This window comes from Opisthocomus hoazin, chromosome 14 (assembly GCF_030867145.1).
Source record: "Opisthocomus hoazin isolate bOpiHoa1 chromosome 14, bOpiHoa1.hap1, whole genome shotgun sequence".
In the NCBI taxonomy this organism is placed as follows: Eukaryota; Metazoa; Chordata; class Aves; order Opisthocomiformes; family Opisthocomidae; genus Opisthocomus; species Opisthocomus hoazin.
The window spans coordinates 17683671-17700275 of NC_134427.1; the positions used below are offsets into that span (position 1 = coordinate 17683671).

The 16605-nt window shown below is 43.5% G+C and overlaps 1 protein-coding gene across 3 annotated transcripts in view; it reads left to right on the forward strand.

Annotated features, from left to right (window-relative positions):
* Positions 1-16605, forward strand: part of GRIA3 (glutamate ionotropic receptor AMPA type subunit 3) — a 155824-nt gene that overhangs the window by 96821 nt on the left and 42398 nt on the right. For all 3 annotated transcript variants that reach the window (XM_075435790.1, XM_075435789.1, XM_075435788.1), the window contains exons 8-11: positions 542-646; positions 1982-2089; positions 3255-3461; positions 13142-13518. In XM_075435790.1, the coding sequence (XP_075291905.1) occupies positions 542-646; positions 1982-2089; positions 3255-3461; positions 13142-13518 (797 nt within the window). The remainder of the gene's footprint in view (positions 1-541; positions 647-1981; positions 2090-3254; positions 3462-13141; positions 13519-16605) is intronic.

A 16605-nucleotide genomic window follows, 5' to 3' on the forward strand; every position in this document is an offset into this window, starting at 1 on the left:
CATAAGCAATAGAAACAATTGTCGGTGCTCATTGAGAGAAGACATTCATTCCTTTCTCCTACACTGGGACTGATCTTAAAATAAAGCACTTCCCGGAGCGAGCAATGATACGGGATTCTGGTCCATGTCGCAAATCACTCTGTACCATATTGTGAATGGTTTAATGGCACTGAATTGTTGCGTGTGCCTCGCTGATACTCCGTGCTGTATCAGTGAACCCAGCATGACTAAGCATGGCGGAATCAGTCTTTCTAACATTTAACATACATGCAGGGCTAATTTCACTTAGACTTAAATGCAGCTCGCTCTGCGGTAGTGAGTCACCAGCTGAGTGCTAGCTAACAAAGAATATGGACAGCTGAAACTGAGAGAAACGGGGTGGTGGTTGTTATGAAGAGTGTAACTGGCTGTGTCAAAAGCGCTACAAGTCTCTCATATAGACAAAAATTGTGCTAGAGCTAGTGGGTTCCTCCAAAAGGTAATGGAGGGAAAAATTAAGTGAATCTTTTATTAAAATATTTTTTCTGTTTCTTCCCTTAAGGTGCAAGTTCAAGGAATGACAGGGAACATACAGTTTGATACCTATGGGCGGAGAACAAATTACACAATTGATGTGTATGAAATGAAAGCCGCTGGATCACGGAAGGTGAGTTTCAAGATATGCATCCAGATTTCACATCTTCACCAATATTTATTCCAACAATGAAACTCAGAAATACCACACAAGCGCTGTAATAACAGGGCCCTGAGGAAACTTCTTGCTGCCTTCCCTGTCCCGGGAACCGCGTTTTATTCTGTTCCTGGACCAAACCACTCTCCTTGCCTAATGTCTTCATTGGTTTCTATGTCAGACCCCACTTTTTCCCTTCAAACCATTCTGGTGCTTTTCTACTGCCAAGCATAATACCTGCTATTATGGTCCTGTGCTCAGCCCTGTCTCCTAAATTCCTCTCCATCTTTCCCTTCCTCTCCATAACAGGCTTCGGAGCCATAATGAAGCTGGAGCCAGTGTATTTTAGAAACCTTCTGAAATTAACAGAAAATAAGTTCGGTTTTAATTAGGATTTGCTATTCATTGTCTTGTCTCCTAAATAAAGTATAGATCCTGAGTGGAATAGTTGCCTAGATCCCTGTTATAAGAGAAATTTAGGCCAGATTTTCAAAAATAATTAGGTAGGCAGGGTCTCCTGAGTATTGAGAGAAGAGTCTGTGTGGCCGAGGCACGTAAATCCACCTGATTTCACCTGGCAGTAGGTACCTAACCTGCTCAGTCACCGTTGAGACTGCTGGAACTCTTCTGCACACGTTTGATAACAAAATACCTCTGGCCGTGGCCCAGCCGTTCAGCTAGGTTTACCGTGCAGACAAAAGTGTTACTTCTGTGTTGTGCACAAATACAAAAACTAGTGTAATAGCAGAGCGGTGTAGCCACAGCACCGTGAAGGTCAGCACAAACCAGCTGACAAATCGTCACCTCGTGCTCGCAGAGGGTTTTGTATCCCGTACTGAAGGTAACGCTACTGTGCCTGCATTGCTAACGACGTCTGTGCATCGACTAAAGCTAGCTCAGGCATGTCTGCAGGGACCGTATTCACTGTCCACATTGCAGCAGAATATGGATAAAAATTACAGAATCAAAGAATTTTACTCAGAGTGCTGTGCAGTTTATTTTCTCATCTGTACTATATTCTTATGCCGTGGATACATGGGAATTTATTCCACAGGCACCACGATAATGTGGATTTAGATGGGGAGAGTTTAATATGTGTTTTTACTTGGATTTGGCTTATATTTATTTACACATGGGCTGGAGAACATTGTTGCTTTAAGGAAATGAAATTAAAGCTAATGTAGTCTTTTAATGGTAAAAGTGTTCCATGAAGAAGTGTTGCAAAGCCAGATGTTTTGACAGGTCCTGTTACAAGCTCATGTAGAGTCCCTGTAAACATATGTAGTGAGGTAACAATCTCCATTTTTATAGGCTGGTTATTGGAATGAATATGAAAGATTTGTGCCAGCCTTAGATCAGCTGCCCTCTAATGACACGTCGTCTGTGGAGAACAGAACTATAGTAGTCACTACCATCTTGGTAAGTTTTATGTTCTTAGTGTGTTTGTGTTTAGGAAACAAGACTCATGGCTCCTGAGCTGTGTTAGTCACCTTGTCAGGAGGCAGATGTTGAATACTTTGTGACTACAAGTGACTGAAAAGTTCAGTATCTTCCAGAGACGTAGTGAGGGCTTGACCCTGCAAACTCCCATGTGTAGCAGTAAGTTTACTCGCAGGAGGAGCTCACTGAGCTCAACATTGCGCTTTGCTGCTTCTCAGGCACTTGAATTCAATCATATGCCTCACATAAGTGAAGTTATTATGCATGTATGTAAATGACTGAAGGATCTGGCCTTCCTGCTGTAGGGTCAAATCTTGCACCCCTCACTCAGGTACAGCTCCTGTAAACTCAACCCCTGTGGACTGAGTAAGGGTGGCACAGTGAACTGGAACTGCTCTAGCACTGGGTGAAAAGCAACCTGCACCCGTGCAATTCCAAAGGCGTAAAGCTCTTTCTGTGTCTCATAACAGCAGCACCTGTGTCAGTCCCAACGCCTCTAGCAGATGTGCTTTGTACAGTGTTGTTTGTGACTTGTATGCTTGTTACAATTCTACTAAGCATGAGACAATTTTATGCTATTTCCTGAAGCATTGTATTTTATATTTCTATTGATTTAGCGAGATATAATCAGCATTTCAGCTAGAATTTTCCAAGAAGGCTAAGGGAATTTAGTGACAAAAGTTGCTGCTGAGGATTTTAGCCTAGCTTCCCTTAGGCTGCTTTGAAAATAACCCCATCAGAGCCCCATCCTAGGCCACTGGGGCCTTAGAAAATTATTCTGATGGTACAGGTGTTGGCTATGTCAGTTCTTTAAACACTAAAACGATGATTATTATTACAGTGATGTTATTTGACTGTGTAATTAGGCCTAATCCTGCAAGCAAAAGTGTAACTTTGTCAAAGTGGAATAGTCCTGTTGTCCTCAATGGGTCCATACTAGGACTAAAATGAATATTACGTGTGGCTGTAGGATCAGCCAAGGATTTTTAAACTGCAAAAGTCTGTCTTTCCAATTTCTGTACCAAAGCAGGAAATACTGTAAATACTTGCCAGTAGTATAAAGGATAATAACAGCTCTCATTTTGTATGTTTTAAAGCTGTATTTTACATTCATAGACTTTTGATCTTTACTTTTGTTTCAAAGGAATCACCATATGTAATGTATAAGAAAAACCATGAACAACTAGAAGGGAATGAGAGATATGAAGGATATTGTGTAGACTTAGCTTCTGAAATAGCAAAACATGTTGGAATAAAATACAAACTGTCAATTGTTGGAGATGGGAAATATGGAGCTAGGGACCCTGAGACTAAGATATGGAATGGCATGGTGGGTGAACTGGTCTATGGGGTAAGTTTCTCTTAACCTTCATTTTAATGTTCTTTATAAAAAGTTATGCTCAAAGTTAATAAACTGCAAAATAAAGATCATTTGTTTGAATACCACCTATAAAATTCTAGATATTTCTTTGTAGTGCCATTTTTATAGTCTACTTTTCTAATGGTTTCATTGCAGGAAAGGGTCACTTTTTTACCCCTGTTCTCCAAATCAGAGTCCACAAAATGCTGACAAGTGGCATTGGGCAAATTTCAAATTCTTGTCTACAGCAGATTTTCCAGTTTGCCCTTCATAAGCTGCTTTTGCATTTGCCATGTCTCCTTTTTCTCTGGCAGTCTTGTAAGTGCTGGGAGGGTGTCCCTCCTGTTAAAGGTCCGACCCTGTGATGCTGGCCCTCGTTGCATCACTGATGTCAGTCTGTGTTAGACTCATCCCCATGGTTGCTTTTCAGGGTAAGAAGCAATGCAGGTGTGAAATCACCCACGTCGTTTTTTTGTTTCAAACCCTGGGTTTGGCTTTAAAAATCAGCTGTCAGACAAAAAAAAAAAAAGTCTTAATTCATTGCGTTCTTCTTTATATTTCTATATTGGGTGTACATTGCTTTGTTTAGTAAGAACAAAAACAGTGCGGAATTGCCATTTTAGAAACTTCTTTGAAAATGAGAATTTTGGAATATGGATAAACCAGATGGAAGGGGGAGAAAATTGGCTTTTCAGAAAAGACTTTACAAGCTGATATTTCGTCTTTGCTTTTTATTCCCAGAATGCTAATGAGATGATTTGTGATTCCGCCCAAACCTTCTTTACAGTTTATTTTTAACAAGCTTTCCTTTATTAAAAATATCAGAGCAGAAGTGAATATTGCCTTCTTTTACTCCTCATGGATGAGTGTAATTTCTAAAAGTCCCCTCAAAATTTCCTTGGGATAGCATATCATCATTCTTGCAAGATGTTTGGTGAGATAATTTTTTTCAAATGAATCAGTGTTTTTAAAGTAATTACTAGACCTGCAAATGTTTTCTTATTCTGGAGCAGTCAGTCCTGATGCCTTGTTATATACTTGGTAACCTATTCAACTTCAAAATGTTGTATGTAAGCAGCAATGTTTTTGTAGTTACTGTATTAAGGGGGGGGGAATCTACTGATTAGAGAAAGTGAACAGGGGTCTGGATCCCTGGCTTATATCTTCACTTCCCTGTTGCACTGAGGTTTGACATTGTGCATATCTTCTGAGCTCCCCATGCCTCAGTTATGCGATTTGGGAAACCAGTGTTACCTCTCTTAGAAAATAGAAGTACATTGAGAACCTCTGAAGCAAAGGTCTAGTTTAGTTCCAAGTGTAATTACATTGCAGTGGAAACCTAAACCCTCAGTTTTCCTGTGTTTGGTTCAAGAAATATCAAGAGTATTAGCTGTAATTGGGTCCTTTTGATCTATTTGCAAGTGAGAAGCAGGGAAACAGTTTATTCACTTTAAAAAATAATCATGCCATATGCAAAAGGCATGACAAAAGGGAACCTGAAATGCCAAGGCACAGGGACCGGCAAGGTGTGAGATGGGCCACTGCCTCTGGGACTTGAGCCAAGTAAGGGCAGCCTGCGCAGCTGCTGTGCGATGCAAGATCCATCTGGATAAAGGGCCACAAAAACCATCCGAGGGCTGGAGCACCTCTGCTGTCAGGAAAGGCTGGGAGGGTTGGGGCAGTTCAGCATGGACAAGAGAAGGCTCCGGGGAGACCTTGCTGCAGCCTTTCAGTACTTAAAGGGGGCTTACATGAAAGATGGGTCACGCTTTTTAGCAGGGCCTGTTGTGATAGCACAGGGGGTAATGGTTTCAAACTGAAAGAGGTTAGATTTAGACTAGGTATAAGGAAGAAATTTTTTATAGTGAGGGTGGTGAAACCTTGGCATGGGTTGCCCAGAGAGGTGGTTGATGCCCCATCCCTGGGAACATTCAACATCAGGTTGGGCAGGGCACTGAGCAACCTGATGCAGCCGAAGATGTCCCTGCTCATTGCCGGGGGGCTGAACTAGATGACCCTTAAAGGTCGCTTCCAACCCCAACCATTCTGTGATTCTAGGATAAACAGGTTGGCTGCAGCTGCCTTTTCAGCCGCCCCTTGGCATGAGCCTCGCTCAGAGAGCTCTGCCTCCTGAGCATCAGACTGAGCCCTAGCCGCTTCCCCTTGACCTGGCCATACGTGTGACCTTTCCACACCAGCAAGAGCCAGCCTCGCAGGCACCATAGACCGTGCCTTAAAGCAACCCTAAACCCACCCTGCCATTGCCATGTTCCCCTGCAAAAAGGTCTGTATTCCGAAGCACAGTTTTCATCTGTGTTTTCTCACTAATGAAAATTGAGGAATGTTTCCCTCCCTGACTCCCAACAGCTCCTCAAGCTGCAAGCTCAGTTACTGAAGCCTCTTCACTGCAGTGCTCAGTTATTCAAAAGTCAGATGTGTCCCTTGAGGTTTGACTGTAAACCCAGGTCAATGCTTACAGCCCGGTGCTGCTGAGCTAGCTCCCCATCCCGCCAAGCTGAGCTTCTGAGCTGGCAAGCTGCACAGAAATCCACCTGGCTTGCTGTAAGCAGGAAAAAGTCTGAGTGCAAACCTCCCCGGCCGTCCAGACCCTTTCCCAGCTCTGTTTGCTAACATAATCAAATACCCTTGGCCTCTTTCTCCATCTGTTCAGAGGGGGCTGTGTACCACACTCACGAGGATGTGCACAGAGCCCTATGAAGATGAAGAGTGCTCTAGAAGTGCTAATTATTTGGAGCAAGTGCTTCATTTATGCACTGACTTTCCTTTCTCTCTCAAGGGCTTAAAACTCTATTAGGGAACTAAAAGTGTGCGTTACCCCTAATGCCCCTGTGAGCCTCGTCTGCAAAATGGCTTCGTATTTGGCTCCTCTGGATTCCATTTTGGGAAGACAAGAGGGAGATTAGATTTTAAATGCCTTTATTAATATGTATGGAAGACAGGCATGGGGGGATGAAAGGGGCCTGATTGGTTTTGGTACCATTTATCCAGCAGCTGAACTGAGCTGTGGCAGAAGACGCAATCTTTTAGATTGCGTTTGTCTGAAGTGATAAACACCGACTACTCATTTGTCAAATACAGCATATTCCTGACCCAACAAGCTTCTCACCGCCACCTGGCACTGCTGGGAAGTCTTACCAGGCTTTTTAAATACTGTGCCCTTTTTTGCATAGCCCCTTCCATACAACTCTTTTCTAAAATTGCTCATAAGACAGTCATAGGAAGTGAATGGCTTGTCATTTTAATGCCAAAACCCTCGTTAACTGAAATTAATGTTTAGTTTGTGCCAGTTTGTTGTTACTGTTGCATCCTGTGGGATGCAGCGTAGAGTCAGGAGAGAGGGTGCAGCTGGGTCCATGCAGCCTCCAGACTGCTGCATCAGAGGGCTCCAAAGGGCGAGGAGCAGGGAGGGATGGGATGGGATGGGATGGGATGGGATGGGATGGGATGGGATGGGATGGGATGGGATGGGATGGGATGGGATGGGATGGGATGGGATGGAGCTGAGCGTGCCCTGAGCTGTACCCAGAGCAACCGGGATGCTGTGGCACAGCGCTGCGGGCCCTGAGGCTGACCAGGACAGCCCTCACTCCGGCCTAAGGCTAGCTGGAGGTCTGCCTTAACTAGGCTAACTAGAACAGTCCTGAGGGCTACACATTACCGGGGGACAGACACACCAAAATCCTTCCCATTAGAGATTCTCCCTTTCCTGTCCCTTATGACATCAGGGCTGGCTGGAGGGTGTAAAAGTCTGCTGTGCCATAGGCTCCCTAAAGTTTGAGGACAGTCTCAGCTGGCCCTCTTGGACCTTTCCTTGTGGCTTTGCAATGGGCTGTACAGATGAACCCAGTTACAGAGGAGGACTTGCTCTTTGGCAGCCTTTGCTTCAGACAGGAGAACCCAGAAGTCTTGCTAGGGAGGAGCTAACAGGGGCTTGTGGTTTGTTAGCAATTTTCAAATGTTGGTGGTAGTAGTAGTAATGGCAGTAGTAATAATTAATAATGATAATAAAATTTGACATAAAATGAAATTTAATTGATTTTTCATAAATCAAAAAAGTCAGGTAAGGTTGAAGAATGCCTTAATTTTGCTCTTTCACTCTGGTGGTGTCAAAATAAGACAACTCTTCCTACCAGAAAAAAACCTACCAATTCAAGCACTGTTATTTTTTAAACTAACAGATATTTGTAAAACATAGTGGAAATTTTTGACAGAATAAAAATAGCAAATAGAGGTTTTTTCCGGGACATTTTAGAAGAGGGAAGTAGCTAAGTCATTCCCAGTCTGGGAGACTGGATCACTATTTAAACCTAACCAGCAAAGCAAACCAGCAAGGCAGGTGATGCACCCAGTAACGCCGTGCCCTGCACCCGGGCTGTGAGCAGCAGCGTGTCCCACTGCGTACACCCTGCATGGCCGGCGCTTGGGGCTTTGTACCCACCAGCTGCCGAGCACCACACAGTCGGCTTTTTTCTTCTCTAGGGTAAGCTTCTTTCTGTAAGCTTTTATTTCTTCTTTCCATTTTAAAGCAGGCTGCTGTTCTTCCTCTACTGTTCAGCCAGGGAAAACCTTCCCTCCCTGGGCCTGATGCTTTTCACATCGCTGAGGCTAATTGACAGTAGGTTTAACACAGATCTTAAGTGTAGCTACAAATGCTTTGGGAGTGGAAAGAGCAGCCAGACCTTACAGCCTTTAAAACTCTACTCAGGTAAAAAAAGGCCTTTATAAAAACCTTTCAGTACGTAAAATAGCACAAAGAAATGAAGCAGGGATGTAAAGGACAGACAGTCCCCCAAACGCAGGCAGCCTCCGCAATCTGTCAGAGTGGGACCACCTACACATCTCCCTGCCTTGAACAGACGAAGCAGCCTCGCGCGGCGCTGGCCTCTCTGGCTCTCCCGGCAGCAGAAGAAAGACTACAGATAGCACATACAGCCTTTGAATCACAGTGAAGGGGAAGACTAATTCGATTCGTAATTGTCCTCAAAATGTCCCATGTGCTCTTAGTTGGTGGCAGAGCCCGACTGTGCCATGAGCAGGAGAAGCTCGCCCCTCAGCCCTGGTTTCTGCAGGAGGAAGACCCAGGTAACAGTGCCCAAAGGCAGCCGTGTGATGGGATGCCGGACCCTTGTCCTGTACACGCATGGACAGATGCGGGGTCCCTGCCTGGGCAGCCCTGAGCCGTGGTGGCACAGAGCCATGCTGACGTGGTCCTGGGCTTCGGCTGGCCTGCATCCGAGCACAGGCAGAGGAAGCACACGTATGTCTGCAGCTCGAGAAGCAGATGTACCCTGAGTTTCTCCATCTGCATACAGTAATAGCGTCTCAGGAGGAGCTGTGGCCATCCACAGAAAGCACACATGGACTTCACATTGACAAACTACGGCAGACAAGGCCAACTGTGGTTTTAACACCTTAATACCTTTCTTCGATGCAGCATGTTACTAGTCAGGTATCAGCTGTTTTTTCTAAGTAAGCGTGAGCTAATGTGTTAAAAACACATTGCCCTCACGATGTGGCCTCTCAACACACCCCGATATCCTTGGGTATACTGGGCTCTCTTTACAAGATAGCTTTTACCAGCAGGTGCCACAGGTGGTATGGTGCTCTGTTTGACACCCTTTTCTGATACCTGGAAACCTCAGACTGCACTGAGGAGTCCTAAAATGTGCTCAGCGTCAGTCACCGTTCCAGCGTGGTCTCTTCTGATGCTGCTGTGTGCCTGCATTCAGCCCTTCTGGGGTGCCTGGAGGTTTGGCTCCCAGTGGAAATCGGGCAGTGTCCCTCTGCTTCGGTCTGCGTGGGTGCTGACTGGCTTCCCGTTACACAGAGGTCTTGCAAAGTGACTGTAGCCCAGAACCAATTCTTGAAAAGCAACACACGGGCAAAGAAATTGTTCAGTTCAGCAAGCTCAAATGACCAGAAGCAAGTACAGGCAGGAGCACAGCTGGTCTCTCTCTAGTGCATTGCTTTGAAGTTAGGAAGACTCATCTTTAGGACAGTAAGCAGAAGAATTGAGTCCCTCCTTTTGGATTACAGAGGTGGAACATCTTACCGTTTTTCTTTCTCCATGTCAAGGGATGTTTCCATTTGCTATTTTTTCTCCCTCCCCTTAAGAGTCTTGAGGTTTGCAGGCCCCCTGGGGTCAGCTTTGACTGTAGTGGGTAGTGCCTCTGTGCTACATGTCCTCTGTAAAGCCGTCCCTCCCACGCTGGCAGGCAAAGACAGAACAAGCCTCAGAGGAATCCGTGACATTTCTCGCCCAGCTCAAATGCAGTGAAGATGAGGTTTGAAACGCCATTAGTCATGAGTGATTAGTAAAGCTTAGCTGTTGAGGTTCTTAAACCCTCCTCCAGTTCTGCGCAGGGAAGGGCATGGTTGTGGCTGTGGTTGTGTTCTTTTTAATCGAGCTCAATTTTTATGGGTTCTGCTTATCTGCAGCCAGAACAGGGAGGGAAACTCACAACTGTGCTGCAATTATTAATGATCCTTTAGGGTGCTTAGAGCTCTCCATAAGCTCTCCATTTCAAATATTATATCTCTAAATAAATAAGCCACGAGCGCTCTGGTTTTTAACCTCTGTAGTGCAACTAGTATTCAGGGAAGTGGTGAGGAACCGGGCCCAGGTGCTGGATTGTAGCTGGTCCGCTCTCAGTGCCCTGGCTGTCGATGGTTTCCTGAGACCCGGTGTCTGAACCCATGCTTGTTCCCTCTGCAGAAAACAAGCGCTGCCATATTCATTTAAGGCATGAGGGTATTTCTTGGCGTTTCCAATATATTGAACTCCTGTCAAAAATAGTAGGAAAGCAGGAAGACAGGAATGTGTTAGAAAAATAAATATTTGTATCCCTTGTAATATTAAAATGCAATTTTAAATCATTTACAAAGAAATCCATCCTGTATGATATGAATGAGGACATGGTAGCAGTCAGGCCTTTAAAAACGGATTTGTCTGTGCTTCAGCACAGCATCAGCTTCATCCTCCCAAAGACCCTGCAGGAACATCCTGCGTGAACTCAGCTGCTCATGAAGGAGATGCAGACTTCATTGCACGCTGCATCAGCATTTAGGAACAGCTCCACCATGTCTATTTTGGCAATTATTAAATTTCTGCAAGTCCAGGAAAGCATTACAGAAACTAAATGCCCTTACAGCTGAACCAGCCTTTTCCTGCCTTGACGAGCTGTTCCAAGGCTGGCTGTCCATGTGCAGAAGTGCCGGGCAGTAAGGCGCGTGCCTCCCACCCAAGCTTCGCTTTGCGTGGAATCATTGCTGAGTCTCTGCAGGGGTCCTGATGCGTTCAGCTTGCTCTAATAACGATTAATTTCTAAGCACCTCATTAATTCAATGCCAATACGGTAGCCATGGTCAAAGTGCTTAGTCTTCCAGCCAGCCGTGGACTCTGACTACATTTAAAACTGATATTCTGTGTGCATCTCATACTTACTGACTGCAGACATCTAATATTGAACAGTAGCTCAACAAGCAGCAGCTACAAGACAAATATATGTTTTGGGAGAATTCGTCAGTGAACAAGTTCCAGCATCACCCAGTCCCTTTACCACACTGTACCTGTGTCCTCCCCTGGTCTCTCTGTTACTTAGGTGATTAACACATTCATCTGCAAAGCCAGTAAACACCCAGGCATCCAAAGGCAGCCAGCACTTTCGGTTTTTATATTCAAGCCACGTGAAGCTTGATTTTTTGCAGTAAGTGACCACAAATCAGGTGAGGGTTTTCTCCTCAAGGAAAGCAGTCACTTAAGGGGAGAGGCAGTGTCCTAGGAGGCGTGAATGCCTGAAGGGGCTGGGGAGGGCTGTGAGAGGGCACGCAAAGGGCTGTGATTTCTGAATGGCTGACCTACGTGCTGGAGCAGATCTGGAGGTCGAGTGTGCAGACGGGTCTGTCACGGAGGGACGCTCGCTGTGGGAAGGGCGTGGAGAGCCTGGCCTCCGACCGACAGGTCTGCCGTTAACCTTGGTCTTAAAACACCGAGAGCATCGGGCAAGGCTGCACAGAGCCACTGAGGCACCGGCTGGCACAGAGTGTGCGGTCTGGACGCTAACTTTAGGAGAAGCCTTTGCCATTTCTGGTTGTTAAACTTTAAAAAAACCCACCCAAAACAACTATCTAGTAGGAGGAACAAATCAGATACTCATGAAAGGCACCTGTATCACCATCAGATTTACATAAAGGCATATTCAGTTATTTCATGGCACAGATTTGAATCACTTCTTATTAACATTTCCTATTAACTTTTATTCAAATTTCTACTTAATCAGGTTTTATTTTTCCACCAGAAAGAGATACATACTTACTAGTGGGAAACAAAAATCTGGTTTAAAAGGTGCACAGTGGTTTAGGTACTGGTAAGTTAAACTTTCCCTAAGAATCATTTTTTCTTTCTGAAATTCTTAATAACCAACAAAAGGCCGTCTTAAAAGGTTCAATAACATGAATAGTTAAGAGTGTTTAAAATAGGAGGTTACAAAAAGGTGTATGCAGGTGTATTGTCTCTCGTAATAATAATTCAAGCATTTTTTTTTAATGGAAAGTGGGCCTTTTTTTAGCATTCCAGTCCACTCTGTTGCAAATGCTGACACCTGACTCAGTCCTGGGCTGAATCAAGGCTAGATTGTCTAAACAGGATTACTTGAATTTTTCTGGTGTAGAAATACAGATACAATTAAATATGTCAAAAACCTATCCTGTAATGTTATTTTTAATCAGGTAAATAAGTAACTTTTTTTTTTTTTTTACTTCACATTCTTACCCTGCCATGGAATCCAGCAAAGATGTGTTGGTTGAAGGGCAGGGTATTGGTTCAGGGTATACCGACCCGCTGGTGAACGATAGATGCCGTGAGGTGAGACTGTGCTTCTGGATGGCACGGCCCCAGTGCCTGGTCTCTGTTACAGATCTACAGAGTTCTGTAGAATAGGATGGCATACATTATACTGAAAAATACTGATTTGCATTCTTCTCAGATAACCAAGGCTATTTGCTTCTCAGGGACTCGCAAATCTGTATTACTGTTCTTCAGTGACCATGGAAAGGGTGGGCTGTCCGGTTCTTGTCGCCCCGCTATTTTGCCATCTTCTATCCCTTATTGCAGTGAGGTTTCAAAGGGATATACGAGTGCTAACACCCAAATGCAGCTGAAATACAATGACTCATTACTCCTTTTAGGCTCCTTTTAAAGATCCTGGACTAATCAGGAAGGCAAGGGAACTTGCTGAAAGAATGGAAAAGAGAAAATTAAAGTATAGCAAACATAATTTGCCCGAAGTCATCAAGGCAGAAGGAGGGATCCAGACCGTTAGTAGAAAATGACATTGGTTTAGTTGCCATCTCACTGTCCTGTTCGCATAGTGTTTGTTTGTCCTTTTTAACTTAAGAGAAACAAATACATGTTGGTACGCATCTGCCTCTGTCTTAAGGCCCTTGTACAGATTTGGTTGTAACTCTTCTTGTTAGTAATTTTATATCGATACCGTGTAGTCCTTAACTCCAGTGACTGCAAAATAGGCTGCAAAGAAAATGTTTCCTACTCACTCTTGTAATTTATCATCTGATTCATTAGCCTGAGACTGTAGATTGTGATTATGTTTCAACTGTTTTGTAACTAACTTGGGTTTGTTTTCCCTTTTCAGAGAGCAGATATAGCTGTTGCCCCCCTCACCATAACATTGGTGCGAGAAGAAGTCATAGACTTTTCCAAACCCTTTATGAGCCTGGGCATCTCCATCATGATCAAGAAGCCTCAGAAATCTAAACCGGGCGTATTCTCTTTCCTGGATCCTTTGGCTTATGAAATTTGGATGTGTATAGTCTTTGCTTACATTGGCGTCAGCGTAGTTCTTTTCCTAGTCAGCAGATTCAGCCCTTATGAATGGCACTTGGAAGACGGCAGTGAAGAGCCACGTGACCCTCAGAATCCTCCCGACCCTCCAAATGAGTTTGGAATATTTAACAGCCTTTGGTTTTCCCTGGGTGCCTTTATGCAGCAAGGATGCGATATTTCTCCAAGGTTCGTTCCATATCACTCCATCACCTTTTTGCATTTTATGGTCATTTTCTGATGCCATGGTGCATATATGTTACATACTCAAATTTCTGTTTAAGTCCAAATTTTTATTTTGACATTCCATTCAATGCTAAGCGTCATCATCAAGCCGCTGTGCTTGCTAACATTCACCTCCAGAATGAGTGGCATTGCCTTATAATGACATTTATGCATTTCTGCCAAACTTATATACACCATGTTGAGGCTGTAAAATGCATAGGGTTTTCTGTTTTCAGCAATGCTTGGAGGGCTACCGTGTTTTTGCTGCATATCTCATTTTACGGTCATCTCCTTGGTGCATATAACATACTCTGCTTTGCAAAATAAGAATTGTTTATTTTAAAAGGTCACATGCAACAGCACTTTAAAACACCTCCACTCCTGCCATGGCTTCTGCTAGTCTTTTTACTTTCTTTTGTGCCTAATTTTTCTTGTTTTATTCTTCTTGAACCGTCCTTGCGTCTATTACTGATTTGCTTACCACCGTCTTTCATATGTGCAGGTCTCCATATGTGACCCTCTTGCAGTTACTGCATCCTGCCCTGTCTGTGTGTCGTCATTTCAAGCCAGTCTAATCTGTTGTCCCTGTGTTTGTAGTGACTGTGGTCTAATAAGCATTGCCAGTTTCCATAAGGATTTTTCTTATTCACGAAGACAGTCTTTCTGAATAAGGCTGTAGTAAAACATGTCTGATATTAATTCCAATGTAACAGAGAGCACTGGTATTAACTATTGCAGAATTATTTTTCTTTTTTAAAGACACATTTTGAAAACCACCTGAGAATAGTGAAGTTCTCTCTAACTGAATAATGAATACCACAAATTACTTTTGAATAATACGTATAGTGTTTCTACATTTACGCTGGTAAAGTACTTTGGTGATGCGCCTGTGATAAGCAGTGAAGTTATCTAGTTTCTTAGTGAGGGAGTTAGTTATATTTTGTATGACAATATTTTAATAACCAGTTTACAGCTATTTTAATGATTAAAAATACCTACTTAGAACAAACAGGATGCAGTTTTTCCCTGTAACAAGGTTGCTAATTAAAGCAAGAGAGACAGATGTTTTCTGACTAAGCATTTTTGTTCAAAATAGACCTTGTCGATCTCCACATTTGTGTACCTATTTCAACACTGAATCATTGAAAAGTTACCAGGTTTTCCTGGTCCGTATAGTGGTAGGGAGCTTGAGTAGCCTCACTGAAGCAAGCGGCAAAACTTCTGTGAAGTTTCATGAAAAGGATCATGATTTTACCTGTTATAATGTAATAATGATCCTTTAAGTTCAGAGCCATTGGACGTTCAAATCTCCTAGCGATCGCAGCGAAGTCCAGGACTCGCAGAGATCCTGGCGTATGCCTGCTGGTGTTGCAAGCCGTGCGTATGTTTTAGAAGTCTCGATAGCAGCAATGGGGTTTCATACCTATGGACAGATGCATAGATACCCTCTGTCAAACACGCACAGAGTTCTCCCTGGATGTGACCATGCGTGCATTCTCGCAGAGTTGTCAGTGTGTGGGTGTGCTGCCTGGCTGTATGGTTGTAGCTGTTAGCCTTCCCCTCCTGTTGACACACTCTGCTTCTGCTTCATCCCTAAATCCTGTGCTGAAACTTTGCCTCTTTGCTTGCTGCTCAAGGTGATGAGTAGTGATAACATTTAAATTGCTGTTGACCATGTGCGTGCCCAATATAAAGGACCGGGAAATAAGCACTGGGACATCACATGGAAAGCTGCAGGCATTGCACTGTTTCCACTAGGTCTGTTTATTGACAGTTAAATAGAAGTGCATAGGATTTTTGTTAAGCCCTCGTGACTCTTTGACATGTTCAGCCATTTACCTTATATAACGAGCGGAACATACTCTTATTTTTTTTTCAATATTACCATGATAAGTGCCTTGGAAATACCTACCAAAAGAAAAGACACAGCAGTAAACCCATTTGTTCTGTCTGTCCATCAGAAGCTTTTAGCTCAGTATGAATACATGGTCCTCGTTTGAAGACATCGTCCAGTGATTTTGTTATCTTTCATGATAACAGATTCCAGGCAGTTACATGCATTGTTACTGAAAAAAAGAGAAATGTAATACCTTGGTTTAAATTCCAGAAACATTGTTCCTGTGACCGATATGTTGATTTAAGTTGATTAAATGTCAGATTTCTTTTCCGTAGAAGGGCCTATTCCCGAGCATTCCATTCTGAATCCGTGTCTTTGTAAGGTTACGCCATTCACAGTACATTGACTCTATGAATGTTTCATACTATTTTATTGCCATTAAAAGGGGCTTCATTCTTCCATTGTGAGTTATGTCTGAATAAATTTCTTATATGAGAGCGTTCAGCACTTGTAGAGAGATGCCGACAAGCAGTCTGGAGAGATCACTTTTGTACTTGCTGATAAAGGCTCTTTCAGCTGCCTTTGTGTGGAACAGCTGTGACATCTAATGACTAGTTAGATCTATCCTCGGTGAGTATGCTGTGTGGATATTCCAGAGGATATATCCCTATACTCTCCTCTCTGTATTTAATAGGAGTCGTCTAAACGGAATCAGATAGCAGCCAAAGGGTGAGGGTTAGCGCATCCCTGGATGGAATCAACATTTTGCTCCAGCAGTTTTGTTCTGCTATCAAAGGCTGCTGTGTTTTCTGCATAGTGAGCTAAAGCATTGAAAATTCACTTTTGATGCATCAAAAGTAGATTCTTAAACTTGCTTTAATGTAAGATGTGTACAGCAAATGGAATCAGGAGAAAACACGGTCGAATTTGTAACTCTGTTCCGAGCGAAAGTATCTTTGAAATCTCTGTGAGAGCATGTATTTTCATTTTGCTCCTTATTCATGTGGAACAAAGAGGCCAGATTAATTAATTGCTGATGGAAAAAGACAGGGGTTTCATTAAAAATTACCTCACGAGGTTGGTCATTTAAGAGGGTGTGTTTCTAGATCTCTGTTTTCATAGCAGAAGCCTGAAGAGACTCCTATTAAAGGCCATGGGAATGACTTTGTGGGACTTTCAAAACAGCAGCGAGAGCTGGGTAGCTGGGTATTGCT